The sequence below is a fragment of the Oppia nitens genome, unplaced genomic scaffold, assembly GCF_028296485.1.
Source record: "Oppia nitens isolate AA-2021 unplaced genomic scaffold, nextdenovo-longstitch-racon4-pilon3 scaffold1_pilon_pilon_pilon, whole genome shotgun sequence".
Taxonomy (NCBI): domain Eukaryota; kingdom Metazoa; phylum Arthropoda; class Arachnida; order Sarcoptiformes; family Oppiidae; genus Oppia; species Oppia nitens.
This window is the reverse complement of record NW_026533199.1, coordinates 2,134,075-2,160,948: the sequence shown is the minus strand read 5'-3', so window position 1 is coordinate 2,160,948 and position 26,874 is coordinate 2,134,075. Positions and strand designations below refer to the sequence as shown.

Genomic DNA, 26,874 nt, shown 5'->3' with positions numbered 1-26,874 from the left:
TTTATATATCATATATATATATATATATATATATATATTGTATGTTATATTTTTATTTATTTTTTAAAMTAATAATTTATAAYTATTAAATTCAATTAATTGGTGGACACACAAAAAATAGGTTAAGTTTCAATACAATTATGAGTGGCCAACAAATCAATGACAGACAACTCAATGAATTGATGGATAAACTTAGTCTAATGCAGCAACAAAATAATGTCCATGGTAAGTTTTGTGATAATTTTTTGTTAATATTGATATTATCTATAGTATTGCCTAAAGTTTTATTTTGTCRTTTRAAAGGGTCTGCGGTTAACCTAAACATCACTTCCAACAACAACAGCCGATCCAATGATCGGGAAGAAAACATCAAAAGATGTATCCAAAGTCTGGTCCATTCAAGTGAGTGTACCGACGGCTACTGTCAACAGCCGGCCTGTCATAAGCTAAAGCGTGTGGTCGTCCACTCGCGTAGTTGTGACCGCAAACGCATCGTCGACCCGATTACCGGTCGTCTCGGTTGTACTGTTTGTAGACAACTGATTGCTTTGTGCTGTTATCACGCAAAATGTTGTCAACAAATCCGATGTCCAGTTCCCTACTGTTATAACATTAAACGTAAGCTCAGAGATCACAGACATCGACAATACAGAGAACAGTTGACAAATCGTAGGAAACGGTTAACTGAGGCAATCCTACGGGTGGCCCGATTCAGATCAGCTCAGGTATTAAAACAAATTATTTAGTAAATTATTAATTAAATTGTTTGATACCATTTAGTCTCCAGAAGAAGACAACGAAATGATGGATGAGATAAATATCTCTTCACTGGTTATCAAAGAAGACTAATTTATTTTTTGTTAACCAAACTATTTGACAATTTGTTTAATTTTAACACATTTTCAAGTGATATATATTTATCATTATTATTATATATTTTAAATATTTGTATTAACAAAGAATAATTTTATTTTGTTGCTTTTTTTATTAATTTATCTTCAATAATATAATTAATTTTATATATGATTATAATTATTAACAAATCAAATATAACATGAATTTYATAATTTACAATATATTCAAGTATTGAAAATAAATTTATATAAAACCTGTATTTTTAAGATTTTTGGTGATATTTTCGATTAATTTTTTTTTTTAATAATAAATAATTTAATTTAGGATTATTTTTTTGGGAAATATGTATTTATTTAAATATATTGTATCTAAATCTAATTATAATAAATTTAATTACTATTAATAAACCAAAATTAATAAGAGATTTGATTTTTTTCCTTCTGCCATACAGTGTGTTTCCCAAACGGTTTGGATCCGGTTTTTTTGGGTTCAAATCTACACAGTATTGTCTATTAGAGATGAAAACTAAAAAAAACAACCGAAGTTCGGGTTGTGTTTGGTTMAGACTTTTTCCGTGATTGTGTAAACTTGACTGGACTTGAGGGGCACCCGGACTTACCCTAAGCTAACTGACCCCCCTATGACTGTCTACATGTTATCCATATATTGCGCACTTAAACACCTATTAAATCATTAAATTAATGAAACAACAAAACGAAAAAATTATATAATAATTATTTGTTAAAATTTGTTATCAAAAGTTGAACACAAAAAACAAAAATAGTGTCAAAAACTTTTAAACCACAAAAAAAATAATAATTGAATTTATTGTATGTTTTTTCTYTTTAATTTTTTACCAATAATTCATAATCTTTTGCATCATTTTWWAAAAAAAAATATTTGTGAAGACAATCATTGATCAGTARTCATGTGGATTGCACTCAGACGAGTGGACACTACCGACGAAGTAATAAATTATTTGAAATTATCGGTTGGAAAGACACTAATTGGCAGAAAAAGACTACCGGATGTAATGTCAATACAATAATATCTCATTTAATCACAATTTAATTGATTGATTGATAWTTGATTCTTCATTATTTAGTGTCACGACAACAAAGTCTCACGAAATCATGCCATCATCAAAGTGTCCGATTCGGGACATGTGGTCATCACAGCGGTATGTATTGTTATATCTACCAATCAATCAGATCAGGCGACGGATCAAATCAGATGATTATTGTCTAAAAAAATAATTGTCTATTATTTTTTTAGCTGAGATCAAATCCATGCTATTATTATCACTCGATTGATTCCGGAAGTCCTCCGATGATCATCAAGAAAGATACTAGTCTTGAGTTAGTCAACAGAAATGCTATCAGTCTGTTGGCCGACAAATATAAGTATGAATTGATTGTCGAATTTGACGACAACAACAACGCCATAGACTTTATGGTCACTACTGGTGATGAAGARCAGTGTAAACTAATTCAACAAAAATTAGGTGATTTACTTCACTCAAATCAATGTCTTCAAAAAGACCACATCAATGGGATTGAACACAATTGTCCACTACCTCTGTGTCCAACTATTAAGAATGTTATCATTCATTTGAAAACCTGTACCGAAGGTAAGTCATGTATTAGTTTGTGATAATCTTTCTATTGTTGTCCAAAAAACTGTCGATAATTGTAGGGATGGACTGTCAAGTAACTGATTGCTTCAGTTTTCGACAAATCGGTATTCACTGGAATAACTGTATTCGCAATGAGTGTCCAATTTGTCAACAGTTCAAACAGACAGAAGAAGAAATATCTGATCCAATATCTGATGAGACATCTGAAAAGACATCAGAATTGACACAACAGGTGTATCATCTTATTTGATCGCAAATTAAAATTAAATGTTAAGATATACTATAATTACTTATTACTCTTAAGACAACTAAAAACAATAATGTGGACAATGATGTGGACAGTGATTCTTATGATCCGATTTATGACGAAATACTTGATGGTATTTTTCAATTGTTAAACATAATTGTAAAAAAATCTATAGAAAATGTAATATTTTTTTTGTAATTTTCAGACTTTTTCGACAACAAACACACCAATGCTATCGATGATGATATTATAGAGACGACAGTTACTACTGAATCTTCTGAGTCAACAACTGTCACAATCAACACATCAATCAAACAAAACTCACTCAACAATCGTCTTATTCGACTTCTGGTCCATTCGTGTAAATGCAAGGATGATATCTGTCGTCAGCTGACGTCGTGTCATAAAATGAAACAATTGATCCAACACTGCAATTCATGTAAATTTATGTCCAGCGAATTACCCGATAGTAGCAAATGTCACATTTGTAGGCCACTGATCGCACTCTCTAATTATCATACCATCAAATGTCAACAAAACAAATGTCCGGTTCTCTTCTGTACGAACTTCAAACAAAAACAAAGACAACATCAACAGCAACAACGGCGTCAAAATAGGTTTATTAAAAACCGATTGACTTCGATGGCCAATATGTGTGACCAATCATCAGAATCGTCGTCAACGGTATGTATCTGTTGTGTGTTAATGACTTTTACTGTAATTTAATTTAAATTAAATTACGATATGTTATAATCAAAAAGATAATTATTGAGAAAGCATTTGAAACGATGGCTATCACCGATGGATATCTAGAATCACTTATCTCGTCGATGACCATCAATGATGGTAATGATGATCATAATAATAATAACTAAATTTTATCCTAAAAATATCAACAATTRTTACCAGTAAATATTTAAACTATAATTAATTATTAATCAATACTATTCCTATTATTATTATTATTTTCTCTAAATTTATTTATCGATATTTTTGTTGTTATATTAATAAATAAATAATCAAATTTATAACTTATTGGTATAATTAATAATGTGTTAATTATTTTATAAAATATATATTTTTATGTTTCTATTGTTCTTTATTTATAACCCCAATGAAGATTATAATTAGAAAATTAACCTAGTATATTATTTTTTACCAAAACATATCGATTGGCATTTATTCAATTGGCATAATATAAATCTTCTAACAGTAGTATTGTTATAATCTAATAGTAGTATCACAACAACATATATATATATAACTATGAAAATGAAAACAATGCAAACCTTTTTTTATATACATTTTTTAAAATGTGACTTATTTTTATCGGCATAGTTTGCTTTTGATTTAATTTTAAACTTTTGTTACATTAGTAGTATTTGACTGGATTTTGCATACAATACAAAAAAATWTGTTAAGTATGTCACACTGGTATGCAAAAAATTGATATTTGATACATATAGCTGACAGCAGCCCATTCCCCAAAATGACAGCCCAATTGAAAAAAATTTATTTTTGATGAAACGAAAAACAAATTTAATTTTCATTAAAATAATCAATATTTTTTGTTTTTTTTTTGGTTAAACATTTAATTTATTTCTTAATTTACACTTTAAAGGGTTCGAGGATTTTAATAGGAATGAAAATATAAGGGAAGACTTTAACAAATAATTATTTTTTTCATTATTATTATCCAAATTGTATACCTGTGGTCGAGTATAACTAAAAAACGAGTTTACAATTAATTGTAGACATGATATATCAAATTATATCAATAAATATATAATGTATATAAAGTATTGATTTTTAGACATCAATAGGACACTCAACAACACTAAACACAACACATAACAGTTAATTGATTTTTGCTTTTATAAATGACTATCAAATTATATATTAATATTATAATTATTGTCAAGTATTTTGAAAAGTTTTTTTATGAAAGTTAGGCCGCAATTATATTTTGAGCTCATTTTTATAAATGATTTTTGCGTTTCTTTGTCTCTCTTTTTTATATATATAATAAATATTAATAATATTTTAAATTAAGACACAATTAATTACTTAATTATATTTGTCATATTATAATAATATCCGTTAAAATGATTATTAAAAGGTATGAAATTCTATATAAGTTTTTTTGTTTGTTTGTTTGATTGATATATTTTTTGATAATTAATGAAAAAATTGCATTCAATGGCATTGAGTGACTAGTTTTTCAGCGATTGATTCATAGATCGCTTTCGCCATACAATGCGGTCGAAAATGACATATAGTCGAGAGCACCGGGAGCTGCATTGGGTCCCTTGTATGGCGCCATTCGCTGTATACAATACTCTGCCTGATCGGGTGGTAATTCACGGCGCAAGTCATCGGCTGTGATGTACGGCTATATATGCGTGTGTCGAGGAAAGGAATGTCAGATTAGGGCATAAAAATAAGGGATAAAAATATATACCTTATCTGACGCCAAAATACGGAACGAATCGATGATTTGTTCGGCAGTATCGGTGTCCGTACTTTCGCGGGTCATAAAGTCGAGGAAAGTGTCAAATGCTACAAAACCCGTGTTGTTCGGGTCAACGATATTCATGATTCGGCGGAAATCGGAATCTCCCTGTTTGTCGTTTCTAATACTGTAACCCAACGACACTAAACACGATCTAAATTCGTGGTCATTGAGTCTTGCGGTTCGGTTTTTATCGAAATGATTGAACGATACGCGGAACTCATTCAGCTGTTCATTAGTGATGCCCTTCGAATCGCGGGTCAATATCTGGTTCTCCACTTCGTTGATGTTTCTGTGAATTGATGTCATCAACTGTTCCCAACCGACACGCAATGTCTGCACAGTAAAAGAAAACAAGAATTTTGTTAACATATAATTAAATCTTAAAAAAACTTTCTATAATTTACAACTAAATGCTAATTATATGTCAACTATTGAGAAATTAAAGCAAAAACATCAATTCATACCTCCATAGTATAGTGAGTATATCTATTCTCAAAAATCATGCCCTCCTGGACCTCCTGATGAATCTTTTCCAATTCATCCATATGTGGTCTGTATTGGTTAACTGCCTGTTCGTATTGTCTAAGTTTGCTTAGAGAGTCTTCGAGAGTTCCTGACATTCCCATTCCAATGGCTGCCACCGCATCCATTTGCTGTTCAATCCACGGACCGACTCCGTTGGCCTTTTCGGCAAATTTACGACGAAGTCCTTCATTGCGCTGTTGTCTCATGTGTTCAGTTTGAAGAGTCTGATCCCGTTTTGGCACTAATTGTTTAACTTCGCTCCACTTGGTAGTGATGTCGTGTCCGGTCAATGTTGTGTACGGATTTTCTATTCCTCCGGGAATCTGATATTGAGTTGCAATAGACTGTACTTCTTGAGAAAGCGATACAATAGCTGAGTGCTCTTTGTCTGCCTCTCCCAAAGTCTGTTTGAACTGATCGTGTGCTTCGACTAATCCTTGGATCTCTTCTACAGTGTGCACAATAAAAACATCCACTAAATCTTCGCGAGCGCCGTCCAACCAATTGTTGAACGGTGCGGCTCTTTTGGCAAACTCCAGGTGCAASGTATCGATCTTTTCAAGAACACGTTCGGCTTCTTCCAGTGCTGCGGATCTTTTTTGCGACAAAGTTCCCAATCGATCCCATTGATCACAGATGCGTTTGCACCGGGCGTTCACAGTAGTCGAGTCGTGATAATTCAATGAATTTAATTCTTGAGCGATGGCAGCAATTTGCTCGACTCGGTCCTGATGTGCGGCCAAATCCGATTCAAAGGCTTCATGTTTTTTCTTCAACGCCTTAACTTCATTCAGACGACAATTGCGAAAGTCTTGACTTTGAAGCATATTTTCTTTGCCTTTTGTCCAGTCTTCATGTGTATCGGCTTTATTCTTGAATTTCTGTGCCAAATGGTCTAACCTTTCGAGTCTCATCATTTCAGACAACAGCCATTCTTCAAAGCCTTTCTCTGCAAACTCGAGTCCTTTCCAGGCGTTTGCGATATCGGAAACCATTTTGCCTTCAGTTGGTATATAAGCGGGTCGATTGCTTAGACGTAGTTTTGTTTGCAATGTATTGAAGTTGGTCTCCAATTTAGCCTTTTGCTCGACACGGGGCGGCTTATGGACTCTGCGATAAGCTCTGAATTCTTCCAACTTTTTCTGYACAGTTGACAGCTTATTATCAGTGGTTTTGTTTTCGAGCCACGGAGTGGTGCGACGGATCCATTCGAGTAGATCACTGGCCAGACGTTCGTACTCTTCCATAAGCCTTTCATTTTCTTGATTGACTTTCAATACTTTACAGATACGATTGGCTGCCGTTTCCGCCTATGTTTCCCACACACACACACATCATAGTTAGTAATCCATCAAATCATTGGATCAGTTAATTGTTAGTTTTATATATTATTATATATACAGTACCTGTTGGGCGCCGGCAAATGTGTGATAATAGGAGGATATATAAGTCATAACAGCCCGTTCATCAGGCATCGGACTGTTATTTATATCTATTTATTTATTTTGATTAAGTTAACGGTGGCGTCAAAACAAAAGCAATTTATTTTATTTAAAAAAAAGATATTAGTTTTCAAATAAATAATCAAATAAATTACAGTACAAACAATTAAGTGCAATCAAATTGAATTGCAAGTAGTATTAGGGTTTTTATTTGGGATGTCATATTAGCATTTGATTAACAACTTTTACCTATAGGTTAAACTTAAATTTTTGTTTTTTTAAATAATCTAATCAATTATTTTTATACGTAATCAATCAATTTTAGTGCACACACACCTCCTAATTGACAAACGGATTAATAGCTATTTAAAAAAATAATGTTTTTTGCACCAATTGATTACCTGTTGGGCTCCTTGAAAGGCATGATAATAACAGGACACGTATGTCATTACGGCCCTCTCATCAGGTTTCACCATATTTACCATTTCTGTTTGCACACAATATAATTATTTTTATAATATAAACGATAATCAACAAMAAAAATTCACATCAATCTATTGCTACAATTATTGGCAAATTTCTTGGGAAAAATGATAATTTCATATCCAATTAATTTGATATTATTATTATTATTATTATTAATCCAAATCAAATTCAATAATATATATTAATTTAATTAATCTTTTTTTAAAAAATATTATTAATAGTTTTAATCAGTTAAGTTTTTAGTTGTATTTTAGTTTTAATTTATTATATAAAAAAATAATTTTCATTATAGTTGTTAATGAGGAGCTAATTATGGTAATGTTTTTTACCAATAAATGGGTTAATTGACAACTACTACTTGCAAACAATTTATGTCACTAATAATAATAACAACAACAACAACAAACACAATAACACATTAAATAAGAAATGGTAAATACCTTCGGCGTCAAGCATTCGAGGAATATTAAGATGTTTTTCGGCGATATCGAAGGCGAGGTTCAGATTCTCTAATGGATTGTCCTATCATTTTCACAGTTCATCAGTTAGTTATGGGGTTAATAACGTGAGTAATGATAATTATTTTAGTTTAGATATATTGGCAAACCTTCGATAGTTTAGAGTAGTCGAGTAAATCAGGTCTATGTCTATGGATTAGTGCACAGAAGGCCAGACCATCCTTCCAACTCAAGTGGAAGTTCTGGACGTTTACGTTCTTATAGGGAGCTGTCTTACGCTGACACCACAACAGCAAACCTTCTTTGGCTGTCATCTCTATAAATAAGATTATAAAAAAGCAATTGATTTTTAAAATATTGTCTGAAAAAATAAAACATCAAATTATAATCAAATATCATACCTTCGACAGAGATGTCTTGGATGGCAAATCTCAAGATAATAGTCCAGATTAGACCCAAAGTCATTTTGGTGTTTCCATCGACAATCTCTTCGGCTCCAATTGAAACCAATTTGACACCTTTGCTGGCGATAAAGTCAAGTGCTTTGTTAACGTTTGCGATCTTATGAAATCTCATCTTTCCTCGGTCTGGTTTGGCCAGTGTTTCGCCGGATATCACTTCCAGCAGAAGCATTAATTTCAAGCCATTTCTGAAGTCTTCTTCGATGTTATCAATCGATGTGTTGGCTTTGCGTAGATGAGAGTTACACCAAGCGGTGAATGTCTATCCAATTCAATCAATCAATCAATCCGTTAATTAATTAACCCATTATATTAAAACTTTTTTTATAAATATAATAATAATATTGTAATAACTTTCATGTGTATTACAATATATTGTACATTAATAAGGCCAACAAAATAGCTCTTTATTTGATCATTATTTTTATATATCATGGCTTTAAGTCATGGTTTTATCATTTGTTTACTAATTAATTAATATCAATCAATTTAAAAATTTGGTTTTTAAAAATAAAATTCATGTCAAATTTGTTTTCTCAGATCATTTTCACATAATTTGCAATTTTTATACATTTATATATATATATTGTATAGTATAATATACATATCAAAAAAAGATTAATAGGTTACATGTTATTTAGAAAATGACACACAAATGATAGCTTAAATATATATATATATCATATATATGTCCAATTTGTGGGCCAAATCAGGCGCCTAAGCTATCGGCATATATACTGTATATACCGACACCCAAAACCCCTTGTTTTGTATGTGTGTGTATTATATTGATATTAATGCCAACAAATTCTTGTAATTATTCTTAAGTATATTTGAAAAAAACATTTATTTTTTGTTGTGTTCTCAACTTTTTTTAACAATAAATTTTTCTTAAACATTGAGATAAAAAATTTCCTCAATTTATTAAACTAAAAGATAAAAAATAAATAAGTAATAAATGAAATAAATCTCTTAGTTTTTATCACAAAAGGTTAAACACAGAATAATCATTGAGTGTTAAGCAAAAATCAGATTCAAAATACCAGTGCTGTGGGTAATACACATAACTTCACACATAAATATATATATATATATAATTCAATGGTTTGGGTCTTTCAGTTTGGGCTAAATTTAGATCATATAACTTGAATGAACTCAAACAACACAAACTGTATTATATATACAGTATATATACAGTATGTGTGATATAGTAATGAAATGCATTATACATAATATTATTATCAAATGAAGCCCAGACTTGATCTCTCACGCACTCCTCCATCGCCATAGACTCTGGAGGACTGGTGTTTGCCAACTAATGTCACCCATATATGGAGCCAATAGTAAACACAAATAGTTCGTAATAGTTATAGTCGTCGAGAAAGAGATGTATAGTCGATATGATATTAATACTATTAATACAAACCTATGTATTCAAAGATTGTTATTTGAATTTTTTCAGACACTAAAAACTCCGACTATTATTATTACAGTTACTGTATTAGGCATTTGCCTAATAGCTAATCATCAAAAAAGTGTAGTAACAAAACAACACTTATTTATATTTATAAATATATCAAATACATGAGTATTACATATTAAATCTGTTTAAACGAAATTTAAACTCACAAAAAACAAAATTAAGTTTTTTTGTTTGTTAACTACTACTCGATGTCTCTCAAATGTGTCAATATATACTAATAAATACCAAACAATTTGACATTTATTACAACTAATAAAAACAATATATTCAGTATTCAAACTATTAAACAGTAGATTCAGAAAAAGTTTTTAAACCAAACAAAATAATGCATAACACGTATCGCATTACACACACAATTGATATCCTTTTTGTACTAAATTTGGCACATAGTTTAATGTATTTTAATAAATAATAATAATAATAAAAATAATACTAATATTATTATATTTTGTTTGTTAATCATATATCTTAAAATATTTTTTGTTTTGATATTTTTGTTAGTTTGTTTGTCTGCAAAAATAACAACAAAAATATAAAAAGCGCTTAACTTATTAATAAATAAATAATATAATCTGATCTGAATTAATTGATATAATGTTTAGCAACTATTTGACAGGTTTTAAGCCCACTCTCCATATGATATTTATCCTAATAGCTAGCTATGTATGTATGAGATGTCATCCATTATCTCAGACATATCAATATTAATCACTAATCATATGTACTGTATATATAGTATATAGCCATCCCGTTCCCAATAATAAATACAACAATAATTATGTTATCGAGTGATGAATCAGAAAATTATTAAACAATCAGTGCTTTTAATGGCAGTGTTTGTGAACCAGTTTTGACCTCAAATATCAATTATTGTTTAACCCATACATTGCTTTAACTTATCAAATATACAGCCAGAAGGACAACAACAATAGTTTTTATTTTTTGGTAAAAACCATCTAACGGTGTTCAGTGCACACTGTAATACTACCACCGGTTCCTTATATAATATATTTGATATCATTATGTATGAAATTTTATTTTGTTTATTTCATTTTAGATATTTGTATGGTTTGCTAAATAAGGCTTAATTATTGTCCCCAAAAATATTTGAACACATTATATATATTAAGAGAAAAATATCTAAAACTATTTGCTGACTACTTCTCTGCACTCAATTGTTTAGGACTTGAAGTCTCTCTCTCTCTCTCTCTCTCTCTCACTAAGGAATGTCATATTCTTTTGCTAACAACATATCTGAGCCAACAAATGATGAAATGTTGTGTGATTTTTTTAATGCACACATTTTTTTAATGTCTACCCATTAATATTGCTATTAAATACTTTACTCTAATAAACACACCGACACTATTATATATAAAAACTATGATACACTTTATAATCTTTATATTCAAAGTCATAAAGTAATTAATTATATAATGAATAAACAAAAGATTATATAAACTTGAAATTTCATATAAAATGATAAAAATCGCTGAAATTATTGTCGACTTATTTTTACAAATATAATAATTAAAACTATAAAATTATTTTTTAGTATAATTTCGTTTGCCATTACTTTAGCAAAAAATAAATTTAATGTAATTATATTTCGCTAAAACATTTTTTTTATTAAATTAAAACATTTTGAAATACGTAACAATCTAATTAATGATATGATATCATCAAAAAATATAATATAAAGCAATTAATAAATATAAAAATATTACATTACTTTATACTTTTAATATATATAATCACACATGTTTTTAAAAGTCATGATACAGCTGTTTTAAATAAGCATGCTAAATTATTAAAATAAATCCCGGTCATACACACAACAAAAATACTTGAATCATTGTAAACAAATTTAGCAAGGTAAATAAACAATTTTGTGTGTCTAGGTAATCTTGAATTAAAATATATAGCAATTTTTTAATTATAAATAAAATGTTAACCTAAATATCAGTTTTATATTATCAAATAATTATATTTATTTATATAAATCATAGTCAAGTCCTAATCATTTGTTTTTATGACAGGCATTGGCTTTAATCCCCAGCAAACAAATTAACAACAATTAGAGTTATTTCGGTATTAAAAACTAATTTTTTCTCTACAAATATTTTTTTTGTGATAAACTTGTTATAATTATATGGGAGTGTATGATATTGTATGCAATGATTAGCAACACATATATACACAAAAATGTTATAAAATATTTAACTATGAAATAAAACTATGTTATTATTATTATTATGTCTGATAGGAGGCAAACAATTATTAATCTCAAATAAACTGATAAATTTATAACAATAACACTTGCAAACTATTATTACTGTCATTATTTGTATTAATTTTTTTCTCTCTTGATTTAAAACACATAACTATACAATAAAATACATACATACACACAGTTTTGCAATTCAATACATTATTATTATTAGGTATTAGCAAATAAATTATATGCCAATTGTTGGACTATTAAGTGTTACTAAAAAAGCTAATCATTATTATTGCAGCTATTGTTTCAAAATGTGGATATAGTTTCAAATTATTTGCATATATATATACACACASACTGTAAATGTTTATTAATGCAAATAATTTGTTTTTTAAGTTTACAACATTTTACAAAATATAATGTTTTTTCTTTAGTTTTTCAAAAAATTATAAAAAATAATATATAAATTTAAATATGAATTTAGTTTTCAGGTACAAGACATGCCTTACGGCTAAATTATATACAGAATATTTTGCACTAATTTCGCGCAAATAAATATCTGACTGAATATACGATACGATATATTTATGGCATAAAATTAATTAAATAAAAAAAATATTATTATGAGAAAAAACGTTTCCTTAAATATAAAATCTCAATGTTATGACTGAAAAAAATAAGATTAAATGCTAACATATTATTATTATTATTACTATTAATACTGTATGTATTAAATGTTTTAAAAAATAATTTTATACATAATTTAAATTTATAAAAAAAATATTCAATGATATTATTAATATAATCATTGAATATTTATAAGTAATATGTATTTAAATCAATTATAAATATTTTGTGTGTTGTAATCAATAAAATATATTTATTTAAAAAAATACAAATTCAAACATAACATTGAAAGTTGTCTTATAATTAGTTCATATAATTTAAAAGACAATCGATATTACACTTGAATTTAAAAGACACACTTCAAGTGTTGTCTAATCATTAACTAAACCATTTGGTGATAACCCGTATCTCAAGAGAGAGAGAGAGAGAGAGAGAGAGAGATAGAGTGCAGACATTTATGGTTTTGTCACCAAATGATAGATCCAAACACACAAATCACCAAAAAATGTAAGCAATTAGTTAGTGACAGACAATCTATATAACCCATTGGATCTAATAAATGGATGAATGGACACCCAATTGGGTGATATGATGTGTCCTAATAATAGTTACATACCTTTCTCTGTTGTTTTTCCCACGCGGGGTCCAACAGACCCTCCCGTTCCCATTCTTCTTCCTGTTCCATATATCCGTCCGTTGAGTTCTGTGAATAGCTGATTGTTGTGACCCGACTTTCCATCACCGCCATCACCTAAACAAACAAAAATATGACCGATTGATTGATTGGACCAATGGATTCAATGGATGCACCGATTTCTTCTTCTTCTTGTTATTGTCGTGTGAATGTCCAACAAAGTGATGATCACAAGTCACAAGACATTCACAATGAAAGGACAGTAAGGTTTATATACGAGCAATGACTGTATGTATGTATATATTTGACTCAATTTGATGATCACCGGCACTCATACCACTCATACCACACACACAACAACACAACTCACTTATAGATTATTTTTCTTTTAATATATTTATTTCAGACACAAACTGAATGTGCACTCAAATGACTCACACAAACACTAACTAACAGTCAGTTGTATTTTAAAAGGCTATGCTATGGCTGTGCTGTGTATGTGTGCTATTGTCAGTGCCTATTATAAACACACAGAGCTAGAGCTACCAGTGCTGCCAAACTACTGGTCCCCCACCAATCATACTATAATATTAGGTTTCGCCAGCTAGTAGTGAACAGCCCCCCTCTCCATCGGTAATACACTGTATATAATAGTAATAAACTGCACTGTCGTCACCACAACTACCAGTGCTCCACATATACTGTATGATATGTGACATGTATTTTTTGAAATATATATATAAATTTCATTTTAAATTAGTTTAAATTGATTTAGTAATCAAATAAAAATATTTTTTATTATATACTGTATGTATGTTTTGGCTGATTATAACACATTGTAGTGTATATATAAAGTTACTGTATATTTAACAAATTAAGTTCAACTTAAACACTATTGCACTGTTAGACAGATTCAATTTATACACGATTTCAGTGATAGTATGAAATACTCAATAATTTTCATAGACTAGACTACCTGGGTCATATTGTGGCTATCTCAAAAAACTTAATATCCGCAAACCTTATGTTTACCACCAACAAAAAAAAATATTAAAAAAAATATTATACATTACTACAATATTATTTATTAATTTTTTATAATCGCAAAATTATACAATTATTTTCATGATTTCTAAATTATTTAATCATAAAAAAATAATTAATTAAATAAATGCAACTTWTATACTGCAAATTAAATATAGTATAGAAAATAATTTAGAAAATGTTTCGATTTATTATATTTATCAAAAAAATAAATAAATAACTAAAAATGTTTTAGTTGTATAGTATTACATATTATGTTAAATTTAACATATTTTTTATATATCAAAAAATGTTTATCTTTCAAATAATTATGATTACGATTATTATTATTAGTATGTGTGTTACAAACAAGTAAAATAACACACAAACCGATATTATGCACAATATTTTTTTATTTTATTTATATTTACTATAAAATTTTATAACAAAAATTTTTATATTTACTGTGGATTTATTTGGTTTTGTGTACTATATATTTCAGTTTTAAATAAAATTAAAAAATTGTTAATTCAGTTGAATTCAAGCGCTAATTACTTAAAATAAGATTCAAAACAATCTTATTTGTTATAATATAATATCAAAAACTATTTTAAAAATAAAGTTTGCAATATTTGCAAAATTATTTTAAGATATATTTTTTTAAACTTTTCATATAATATATATAAATATAATTATATTCTGTTGTATAAATTGTGGCTAAAAAACTAAATTAACACTTTTTTATAATTATAATTACAGTATAAGTATACTAGTAATACCAAAAATGTTGCTCAAAAATTGGGGTTAATTTTTTTTATTTAATATAAATTTAGATATTGTTGTTTGTGTAACATTTATAATTGATTTTCTTGAAATTAACAACAAAAAAATTTTATCAGATTTAATTTGTATATAAAATTAATCAATTTTCAAATAATTTATTAGTGAAATATTTATGAACATTAAATATATTTAATATTTAATTATATCTATAGCAACAATTAGTTGATGTATTATAACAAAAGAAAAAATGCTAGAATTTGTTTATTAACTTAAATAAAAGAAAGCTATTATTGTAGCTATTATTTTATAATTTATTATTATTATTATTATTATTATTATATGAAAGACTTTTTTTTCTCTCTATATTGTTATTAATAAAAGAAACAAAAATCAAATTGTAATGAATAGACAACGGATTGTTTAAAAAAATAATAATAACTTTTAACTAAAAAGATTTGACTGATGTCTTAAAATAGGATGCAATGACACTATTTTGGCTGAAAATTGATTTCCACATTAAATTGTATTGCATTTTTCAATTGCAAAATCAAATCTCATGTGTGTTTCCCTAAACTTTTATATCATATATATAAATATATTTGTATTTTTGAATTTTATCTCTTGTTTTATAAAACATTCTTAATATTATTATTACTTTTTTATAATACTATAATATATATATTAGATATATATAAATATAATTATTAATGAAGATAAATGGTAATTATTAAGATTATCTTATCTGAGTTCAAATAAAAATAAAAAACTTTCAAACAGTTATTTATATATTGATAACATTTTTTAAAAAAAATATTGATTATTCCTAAGTTAGAGAAAATTAATTATTATTAAAATAAATTTCTGGTTATRTATGTATGTATATAAAAAAAATCTACACATATTTATTATTATAGCTGAAAAAAATAAAATAAATTATATGCAATTAACTGATATGAAATAATATGAATAAACATATATAAGTTATATATAAAAAAAATAAATAATTTTAGATTTATATCACTAAACATAAATTAATATAACATTTATTTCAGTATTAATAAAGATTAAATATTTATATTATTATTATATAATATATATATATAAATATATTTAGTTAATTTTAGAAAATATTCAAATCTTAAAACTTTATTAATATCTAATATACTTTATATATATATACAGTATTATTAAGTTTATAAATAATAATCATGATAAAAAATTATACTCTATATAAAAATAAGGTCAATAATAGCTATTCAATTAAATAAATAAATAAATTGATGACATTTAGAAAACATATGTATTTTTTAACAATTTTTTATTTAGGTATAACTAAATCATTATTTAAAAATAAAAAACAAACAAAACATTATTTTATACATTTTCTTAATAAATAAAATACAAATATGTAATAATACATTAGTTATTTTTAAAAAATAATTAATAAAAATAATGTAATAATATAATTATTTTTTTATGAAAAAATAATACAATAAATTGAATGAATTAATAAATATAATAAATACAGTATTTTTATGATTATGACACTAAAAAATAAATAGTTAATTGGTTTCAATGGTTTAGTCTAATTTGTGGTCAAATATATAACATTCAATTGAATGTAATGTTAGCTGAAGTAATCAATTGATGGTTGGATGAGGTCTTAATAAAGTCTATACTAAAGCTATAATAGGTTTTGTCATAAAGTGATTCATTGGATTCACTATCGGTGCCAAAAACATCCAAATAATCGACGGCCTCTTCAATGGCCACTTTGGCCTCATTTTGTAATTTTTTCTTAAGTTTATGAACTACTTTTTGAACGCCAACTTTCATCTCATTTCTCATAATTAAATCCACACTTCGAAGGGCTGTTTCGGTCAAGTCTTCAATCAATATATAGCCGTTGCTTAAGATTTTGCGGATTTTATGGCGAATCGATTCTTTGATCGACTTTTTAGTGCCCGAAAAGCCACCGATAATCAAATCATTGAACACTTCTTTTATCTGATGACTAATAAGTTCGGCCTCTTCTATGGCGGCCATCGAGACTTCAGTTATCTCTTTGGAGATATTTGTTTCCGGCGATACTGTCGTCACCGATGTGTCCACTAGTTTGTCATCCGATTCGGTGCCAATACTTTTAATAATAATTATTAAAAACAAATTAATAATAATTATAGTCATAATTAAACAACTATTTATAGCTATAGTAAATAATATATGAATTTTGTAATAGTTTTTCAATCAATTAATAAAATAAAAAGTTAATAATTAAAATATTTTTTTAGTACATATTTACCACAATTTTTTGATATTATTTCTCAATACAGTAGATTTAACGGAATTTTTGTCACAATAAGTATTGTATTGTTTGATAATATTATTATTATTATTCATATTTATCATTGATTTTGACAATTTCTCGTCGCTTTCAATAATATTAACCGTATTATCATTTTTATCTGAATTTTAATAAAAATATAAGATATTATGATATAATTAAAACTTTATAATCCAATTACAAACCCAATTCATAACAAGTTGTCATAAAAACCAATATATTTATTATAATTGTTGATAAAATATTCATAATTCAAGTTTTAATGTATTTTTTTAGAAATAAATAAAATAATTGATTGATTTTTTTCTAATATAATAAAGATAAAAATAATATAAAAGTTTATCATTTATATACATTTATATTATAGATACAGTATATACTATATAGAGTGGATTATTGAGAAATATTTAACTTATTATTTGTTTTTAATCTTAATTATTAACATATCTTAATATTGAATATATATTTTGTATTATTATCCTAATTTAGATCCTAACTATAATAGTTACTATTATATATATATATATTATTTTAATAATCTATATTCTTTATCTAAAATTTAAATATATAAAAATAATATATATTTGCTTTAATTTATTTAAAAATATTAATTCAATAAAATAAATAAATTGATGACATTTAAAAAACATTTTTTATTTAGATCATTCCTAAAACATTATTTTACACTTTTTTATAATGAAATAAATAAAAATACAGTAATTTGTAATAATTATTGATAAAAATGTATTGAAATGAATTAATAAATACAGTATTTTTATGATTATGACACTAAAAAAATAAATAGTTAATTGGTTTCAATGGTTTAGTCTAATTTGTAGTCAAATATATAACATTCAATTGAATGTAATGTTAGCTGAAGTAATCAATTGATGGTTGGATGAGGTCTTAATAATGTTGATATCAATGTTATAATTTAAATCATCGTAAATGGATTTATAGCCATCAAAATAGTTGACGGCCTCATCAAAGGCTTGTTTTGCCTTAATTTGTAGCTCTTTCTTAAATTTATGAATTACTTTTTGAACGCCAACTTTCATGTCATTTCTTTTCATTGGATCAACTCTTTGAAAAACTTTTTTTCTCAATTCTTCAATTCTGATAAATCCGTTTCGTAAGACTTTATCGATCTGATTCCAAATATAATTTTTGAGCGATTTTTTGGTACCAGAATAGCCATCAATGATTATTTGATGCAAAACTTCTTCAATTTGGTCACTAATAAGTTCGGCCTCTTCTATGGCGGCCATCGAGGCGTCGGTTATCTCTTTGGAGATATTTATTGCTTCCGGCGATACTGTCGTCACCGATGTGTCCACTAGTTTGTCATCCGATTCGGTGCCAATACTTTTAATAATAATTATTAAAAACAAATTAACAATAATTATAGTCATAATTAAAGAAAAACAAAAAATATTTATAATTATAGCAAATAATATATGAATTTTGTAATAGTTTTTCAATCAATTAATAAAATAAAAAGTTAATAATTAAAATATTTTTTTAGGACATATTTACCACAATTTTTTGACATTATTTCTCAATACAGTAGACTTAACGGAATTTTTGTCACAATTAGTAGTGTATTGTTTGATATTATTATTATTATTATTATTCATATTTATCATTGATTTTGACAATTTCTCATAGCTTTCAATAATATTAACCGTATTATCATTTTTATCTGAATTTTAATTTAAAAAATATAAGATATTATAATATAATTAAAACTTTATAATTCAATTACAAACCCAATTCATAACAAGTTGTCATAAAAAACAATATATTTATTATAATTGTTGATAAAATATTCATAATTCAAATTTTAATGTATTTTTTTAAAATAAATAAAATAATTGATTGATTTTTTTCTAATATAATAAAGATAAAAATAATATAAAAGTTTATAATTAATATACATTTATATTATAGATACAGTATATACTATATAGAGTGGATTATTGAGAAATATTTAACTTAATATTTGTTTTTAATCTTAATTATTAACATATCTTAATATTGAGTATATATTTACAATATATATATTTTGTATTATTATCCTAATTTAGATCCTAACTACTAACTACTATTATATATATATTGATATATATATATATATATATATATATTATCTTAAAAATCTATATTCTTTATCTAAAAATAATACATATTTACTTTAATTTATTTAAAAATATCAAACAGTTTAAAATTTATTGATAATTTTTGGAAAACAAAAGTAAAAATAGATAATATAATTGGAGTCAATTGAGATAATAATAAAATACTTAAATTAATTATTAAACTAAATTAGAAAAACAAATTAATATTAATAATTATAAATAAGTTCTCTTTCTCTCTTTCTTTTTTTTCTCTCTCTCTCTCTCACACACATTAAATAATAAAATAATATTTGCTCAAGTTAATTTTGTATTTATCACAATTTATTACATGTTTTATATTGTCTTTTTTAATAATTTATAAATTTATGAAATAAGAGAACAACAAAACTAAATAGCAATATATATATAATTTATATATCAGTCAATCAATAATAAATGAACAAATTATTTAATTATGATAATAATTTTTTTGTTTGTTTTTATATAAATAAATTAATTTTTTAATCTAAATTTATGTATACATATATTAATCACATGATAGCAATTAATACTAAAAACCGTCAGAAAAAACAGAAAAAAAAATTATTTTTTGAAAATCATTCAATAATTATTAAGATTTTGAGTTTTATTTATTATTAATTAATTTCTATTTCAATTAAACTGATATATTATTTTTTGTTACTTTTTTTGTTTGTCAAAATGCGAAATCATGTATTTTAAAAGTACATTAATTTTTAATATATTTAATTTTATTTAAAATTTTTGTTTATAGTTTAATAAATATAAATATTTTAGTGAGCCGTTAGAGATGGATATGATAAGCTTGATAAGGATGAGCCATACAAATATGTGCGATACAAACAAACAAACAAATTATATATATATTTAATTACTAGAAAATTAATTCATTAGATGAGTGTCAATGATCTGAGTGTTGTTATTATTATGTATTTTTTTAATTAAATATATAAATTTGTTGAAAAAACATTTGTTGAAATATAATTTTATACATATATAAGGCATTAAAACAATTTTTTAGTTTTGTTTTGAGGACAAACTCGATTGGTTGACGAATAGTAGTAATAATAATAATAATAAACATATTATGATTTAACTTTTTGTTTTGTCGATAAATATTTGCTGTCAAACAATCCAAACATTTATTTTATAATTTTATTTTTAATTGTGTATCAGTTTTTGGATTAATTTCAGTTTTTTTATTTAGGAAAATGAGTGATGAATGCCATATGAATTTCGACGAAGACTTTGATGTCTTGGTTGGTCTAATAATTGATTATTGTTTTTAAATAAATTTTTGTTGAATTAGTGGCACATTTTGTAGGATATAAAGACTAATAATAATAATACTAATAATAATTAAATGTAAAAATTGATGTTTTTACAAAATAATGACTCATATAAATTGCTTATCATTTTTTTTTATTAAATGGCTCTTTTGAAAAATGTAAAATTTATTTCGATTTTTTAAATTTTTCTTAAAAACAATGATTTGTTGTCAACAATAAATCCGATATTGTTTTTGATTTTGTTGTTATTGTTGATAAAACATAATAAAGTTGTGTTCAAAATATCAATGATGACGAGTGATATTCATTTATTTTATGTGAAAATGATTTTAAGTTATCTCTGTTGTTGTTATTTTGCATAAAACTAAACTATATTTACAAAATTTTTATATATCTTTTTAAATGGGATGAAATCTGATACTAAAAAACAAAAAAAAAATCAGTAAACACTAAGTTTTTCAAATGACGCAAAAAAATAAGATATTATTTTCTTAATAATAAAACTAAAATTATTATAAATATTATTATTAAATTAAAACAAACAACATGTCCAAAGTCTAACCAAATTATTATTATTATTATTAATATATATATAAATATTTATATTTAATTCACAGTTTTATTAGGACTCAATAACAAATGATAATCACTAAAACAAAAACAAAAATATCGATTGTTTGATTTGTTTCGGATGTCATAATTGTAATATCAATACTACAGTACATATTATTATAATAATTGTTTAAAATAATAGTCAATTTGAAATTTTTTATACACAAAAACTTGTAAATAATTTGCGATTCAATCAATTCATTCACTTAGAAAATTGTGGAACAATTGATGAGAGAAGAAGCGCATGTGATGTGAGAGATGATTCTTCATTGTCTTATGTCTTGCATTTGAGGTGTTATTGTTGTTGTTGTTTCTGTTGATATTATTTTTCAATTGTAACTATCATTTGTCACTTTCAAAGTCAACTAATTTGTGTCTAAATATTTCTAACAAAGTTTTTTTTCCATCAATTGTTGAGCCGTTTAGCTTCAGTCACAATCAATTATTGTTTGTATTTTTTCAAAATATTTTTAAATAGGTTCACAAAAAAAGTTTGTTTCAAATAAATATATACAGTAACAAATAAAAACTGTATCATTAATATTTAGTCATCAAAAAATAGAAACATAGATAATGTTTTTTTTGTTTTCTTATAATTATAATAATTAATAATTGTAATAATATGAATAAATGTTAATATTAATTAATACTAAACAATTAACTTAAATAAGTGGTTAATCTCCTATAAAATATATATATAGTCTATAATGTCTTCTTTAAACACACACACAAACTCTTCAACAGTTATCATCTTCGTGGTCGTCAACGGATTCCATTAATGACAACTCGAATCCGAGTCATAATTTTAGTTCGTTAGCTATTTTAGAGGCTATATTCTTGAAGCCGATTGAAGTACCAGAGATGCGCTTAAATCTAACGCCATTAAGTGAAAGTCGGGGCAGTTTACAGACTTCGATCTCCCACTGAACCAGTGAGTCGGTGTTGGGGTCTCCGTGAACACAGAGTAACAGATATTTTTCGCGCTGTTCGTAATCACAGTTGTTTTTGTCTAAAACTTTACGAATCTCTTGCATTATCTCATTTGGATCTCTTGATGATGTCGTCTTCATAGACCATGTGAAGCGAAGACTGCGCGGCTTTGTCGAGTCGTCGGCCATTGTTCTGGTATTTGTAATTATGAAGAGAAATATGTTTACCATTTTTTAAATAACCAATTCATATGTCAACCAAAAGATGACTATACCTTTTGCTAAATTTTGAGGACAATTTACTAAAGAAAGACTGCCTCGAGATTCCGGAGGTATCGACAGTCTGAAGAGGAGCTCCTCCGGGACCGTTGAATGATGGCCTCGGTCTCTCACGAGTCTGGCCGCTATGAAATGTGCTCCTATTAACTGTGCCCCGTGGAAATGCCCGATTGACAACAGGTAAGGGAGATATGGCTCCTTTGGCTGTCGACGAGCTATTTATTTTCAAAAAAAATTTTATTAAATTACATCAAAAAAACAACAAAAAAACAATTTACTAATTTATAAAACAACAAAAAGCAAACATTAAGGAAAAAATATAAAAAAAAAGTGAAATAAGTGTTAGTATAAGAGTTAAGTCAGACCTGCCGGCGCCACGACCCAACTCGACACTACTATCGGGTCGGTTATCACTTTTGGTACGCCCGGCGACAGAAATTGAAGCGGACTTAGTGTGACCTTTAGCTGGTCTCAGTGTCGCTATAGAGGACACTGTCGATGTACTCGAATTGGAATTGTCTTCAGAAATGTTACTAAAAATTTTTTTTTGAGATAAAAGCGTAAACTACATGCTATACATCAAAACTGTCAGAACATGCAATTATATAGCTCAGAGAGTTAATGGAGAGGAACGGCTTTAATCGTTGACTTGAGTCTAATAGAAAACCTGAAATTATGTGGACATACCTTGGGTTATCATTGATGGATGCCTTTTCAGTGGAGGCACTCTTTTCATTGTTATAATTATAAGTGTTTCGTCGGGGAATTCCGCTGCTGAACGTATTCTTCAAAATGGCTGTGGATATGGGAGGTGTGGGCTTTTGTCTTAACGAACCCATTCCTATGGTCTGAATCTTTGATGGACTGAGTACTTGAGCTCCAGCCGTGGTGGCCGTGTCTAGACCTGATGAACCGCCACCACTTGACGGCGATTTGATTGAACGGGTATTTGTGACAGACGGTGACGACGGCGGACCATTAGTACCATTTGTATTGTCTTTGCTATTATTAACGTCTAAAGTGTTTTGTTTTTTATAAGTAATGGGTGCTGCGGTTGTTGAATTGGTCTGCGGATTTTGATTACCATTGTCTCCTCCGTGACTGAATCGTCGCGGTTTGGCCGTAGCCGACGCACTTCGCTGTACTTTTACGTGTGATGGCGATTGACTATTAGTATTGATCTCTGCATTGGCTCGTAGACCGCGTAATGATAGACTCGAACTCGACCGGGAATCACACGACTCGTTCTTTAATTATCATATTTTAATCATTAGTTTTTAATTTCTCTATTTATGGCAAACAAACAATTGTTATTTTTTAAATAATTAATACCTCAGTTGTTCGCTTCCCTAATAACAAATAGTTAGCCATAATGTCATCGTATTTGCGAGTTCTTAGCGAATCTTCGATCTCTTCTCTTCCGTAACCCATCGATGATAAGATGTCGATCCTTCGCAGTTCTGCCAAATCAGCTTCAGGTTCAATAAATGGTTTGAGTTCGTCGTCTTCATAGCTTATATTCATCCATTTGTCTTTCATTATATTCTGTTGTTTGGCATTAAATAGATACAGAAAGTGTTGGTAAAGAAATGGTATTACCGGTAACTTTATTTAAGAACTAATATAAAGATTTACCTCTAAAGATGCCCTCTTTGCCGGATTTAAAACCAAAAACTTTTTAAGTAAATTCTCGCAATCGGTAGACATATAGAATGGGATCCGATATTTGCCGCGAAGTACTCTTTCTCTAAGTTCTTTGAGATTTGCGCCGTCAAAAGGTAGAGAACCACTGACTAGTGTGTATAATATAACCCCTAAACTCCAGACTATAAACAACAAAAACAATAACAATATTAGTTGTTGTAAATAAACAAACAAAACGAGTAAACACTTACCATCAACTTCAGGTCCATCATATTTTTTGCCTATAAAAATTCAACAAAAAAACATTTAATATTACTATCAAAACAACCATCAGATAACAATAGGTCGGACAGACAAACAAACCTTGAAATAGTTCGGGTGCGGCATAGGGTGGACTACCGCAAAATGTGTCCAATTTCTGTCCGGGAACAAATTCGTTACTAAAACCAAAGTCGGCGATCTTGATGTTCATTTCGCTATCGAGCAACAGATTCTCTGCTTTAAGATCTCTGTGAATAATTTTCTTCTGGTGACAGTACTGTACGGCCGATACAATTTGCCGAAACTTAGCTCTGGCCTCCTTTTCTTTCATCCGGCCGTGAGCTACCAAATAGTCAAATACTTCGCCACCCGATGCGTACTCCATAACCAAATACAATGTCTTTTCCGTTTCGATTACTTGATATAGTTTAACAATGTTCGGGTGATCCAACATCTTCATTATCCTTACTTCTCGGAACAGCTATTCATATACAGATATATATGATATGATAACAATAATAAATGATCAATCATTACATCACTCTAAAAAAAATTATATCCTAATTATCATTTTTATAGGACATTATCATAGCATTAACACAGTTGTCCTCATTTCTTAAACTTTTTTTTTAAAAAATAAAAATAAAATTTTGTTTTTCTTTATCATTCAATTCAAAATTCAATTGTATGACTCATAGCTACAAGTAATTTACATTCACATTAAAAGTCAATTAAATAAAACTTAACAAAACATAATATAATAAAATGCATTATTTTTTGTAATTTAATTATTATTATATTTTCTTAAATTAAAATAACAAACCTTTTGAAGACTCGATGGGTTGAGTTGTGTTTTGTCAATGATTTTAATGGCCACCTCTTTACCAGTGGGCAGGTGTTTGGCTAATTTGACTTTTGCAAAATTGCCTTTACCAATGGTCTTCAGCAATCGGTACCGACCGATATGCGGTTCTTCCGATGTCCGACTTCGGGACGTCCGGATTGGATTGACTTGAACTGGCTCTTCATTCTGTTATGTTTTACGGATAAATGTTAGCAAAATATTTTAGTATCACATGAATGTTAACATATAGTTAGTTAAGATGTTAGTGTCGACACTCACCTGATCGGTGGCTACGGATTCGTGGACCGTCTGCAGCGGTGTCCGTACACTGGCGGCCATTGTTTTTATTTTATGTAAATACCCGATAAATGGTCGCAATTGGTTTACAATATATTTATATTGAATATCTGTATCAATCAATTCATATATTAATATATATACACACAAATCAATTACTAAAAACAATGGGTAAATAAAATCACTTAAAAAACAACTCACATATAAAATATGGACAAATCAGATGATAATAAACACAAAATAATTGGTTAAAACTTTAGGATATTATTAGAGTATATGATATTATCTTAAAGATGATCTGCTATTAGACTACGACAATCTTTTTTTTAAATTATTTATTTACTTTATGTTTGTAGATGAAAATGAAGACAAAAAACAGACACAGTTTTTCTTTTGTAAAATATTATAACAACTAATTATAATTAATATTAACAATAAATCTTTTCTTCAGTGATAATGATTTGGTTTTTGTTTTTTTTTTGGTCACAACAATAACAACAATGATTTTTGGAGTTTTCGCGTGTCTGGTGGTCACTGATGGCGGACAAACACAGACACAAAGAGATGGCTTGTGATTACAATGTGACAGACATTGCACTAAACAACAGGTCGGGTGCGGCAAAAGTCTGTCACCAAAATACAGACATCGGATACAATCATTTGTTGTGACACTTCGTCGTCGTCGTCGTCGTGATGAAGGGTTTGCAAACAAACTCAAGGGATGATGACTAACAACACCCGTACGTCAAATGATGGGATCAGCTTAACGATCACACATCCAAATAGTATGGGGTCACCAATTGGTTACCTATTTGGCCAGTGG

At 27.4% G+C, this 26,874-nt stretch overlaps 4 protein-coding genes across 7 annotated transcripts; 1 reads left to right on the top strand and 3 right to left on the bottom strand.

The window, feature by feature from the left end:
- The first annotated feature begins 114 nt into the window (after positions 1-114).
- LOC128952432 (histone acetyltransferase p300-like) lies at positions 115-872 on the top strand. The gene is made up of 3 exons (XM_054297832.1): positions 115-225; positions 304-725; positions 781-872. Exons 1-3 carry the CDS (start codon positions 141-143, stop codon positions 847-849), a joined length of 576 nt encoding a protein of 191 aa, XP_054153807.1. The 5' UTR covers positions 115-140; the 3' UTR covers positions 850-872.
- Positions 873-4,500: 3,628 nt separating this feature from the next.
- On the bottom strand, positions 4,501-14,077 carry LOC128953054 (alpha-actinin-like). Of its 2 annotated transcripts, none has more exons than XM_054298555.1 (8): positions 13,573-14,077; positions 8,566-8,887; positions 8,314-8,480; positions 8,147-8,228; positions 7,622-7,707; positions 5,718-7,088; positions 5,200-5,586; positions 4,501-5,130 (listed from the first exon to the last, which is right to left on the bottom strand). In XM_054298555.1, exons 1-8 carry the CDS (start codon positions 13,702-13,704, stop codon positions 4,972-4,974), a joined length of 2,706 nt encoding a protein of 901 aa, XP_054154530.1. In that variant the 5' UTR covers positions 13,705-14,077; the 3' UTR covers positions 4,501-4,971. The 2 variants fall into 2 exon arrangements, with proteins under 2 accessions (XP_054154530.1, XP_054154529.1); XM_054298554.1 differs by lacking the exon at positions 7,622-7,707 and adding an exon at positions 7,185-7,270 and having other exon boundaries at positions 4,502-5,130.
- Positions 14,078-18,594: 4,517 nt separating this feature from the next.
- Positions 18,595-19,328, bottom strand: LOC128952842 (uncharacterized). Its single transcript, XM_054298296.1, has 2 exons — positions 19,277-19,328; positions 18,595-19,105 (listed from the first exon to the last, which is right to left on the bottom strand). Exon 2 carries the CDS (start codon positions 19,006-19,008, stop codon positions 18,595-18,597), a length of 414 nt encoding a protein of 137 aa, XP_054154271.1. The 5' UTR covers positions 19,009-19,105; positions 19,277-19,328.
- Positions 19,329-22,400: 3,072 nt separating this feature from the next.
- Positions 22,401-26,305, bottom strand: LOC128953041 (MAP/microtubule affinity-regulating kinase 3-like). 3 transcript variants are annotated; one of them, XM_054298536.1, is made up of 11 exons: positions 26,034-26,152; positions 25,734-25,940; positions 25,013-25,391; positions 24,901-24,930; positions 24,641-24,831; positions 24,338-24,550; positions 24,090-24,252; positions 23,693-24,020; positions 23,371-23,538; positions 23,002-23,220; positions 22,401-22,919 (listed from the first exon to the last, which is right to left on the bottom strand). In XM_054298536.1, the coding sequence occupies exons 1-11, from the start codon at positions 26,091-26,093 to the stop codon at positions 22,595-22,597; spliced, it is 2,283 nt and encodes a 760-aa protein (XP_054154511.1). In that variant the 5' UTR covers positions 26,094-26,152; the 3' UTR covers positions 22,401-22,594. The 3 variants fall into 3 exon arrangements, with proteins under 3 accessions (XP_054154511.1, XP_054154513.1, XP_054154512.1); XM_054298538.1 differs by adding an exon at positions 26,253-26,305 and having other exon boundaries at positions 22,402-22,919; positions 23,693-24,252; positions 26,034-26,161; XM_054298537.1 differs by lacking the exon at positions 23,371-23,538 and having other exon boundaries at positions 22,404-22,919; positions 23,693-24,252; positions 26,034-26,151.
- Positions 26,306-26,874: the final 569 nt, after the last annotated feature.

Bases quoted from the DNA above. Each gene is read 5' to 3' on its own strand.
- LOC128952432 (XM_054297832.1), top strand. From the start codon at position 141: ATGAGTGGCCAACAAATCAATGACAGACAACTCAATGAATTGATGGAT. The intron at 726-780 runs GTATTAAAACAA...GATACCATTTAG, and splicing joins CCCGATTCAGATCAGCTCAG to TCTCCAGAAGAAGACAACGA.
- LOC128952842 (XM_054298296.1), bottom strand. From the start codon at position 19,008: ATGGCCGCCATAGAAGAGGCCGAACTTATTAGTGACCAAATTGAAGAA.
- LOC128953041 (XM_054298538.1), bottom strand. From the start codon at position 26,093: ATGGCCGCCAGTGTACGGACACCGCTGCAGACGGTCCACGAATCCGTA. The intron at 24,253-24,337 runs GTATTAATTATT...TGATAATTAAAG, and splicing joins TAGGGAAGCGAACAACTGAG to AACGAGTCGTGTGATTCCCG. The intron at 23,221-23,370 runs GTCTGACTTAAC...GAAAATAAATAG, and splicing joins TTGGGTCGTGGCGCCGGCAG to CTCGTCGACAGCCAAAGGAG.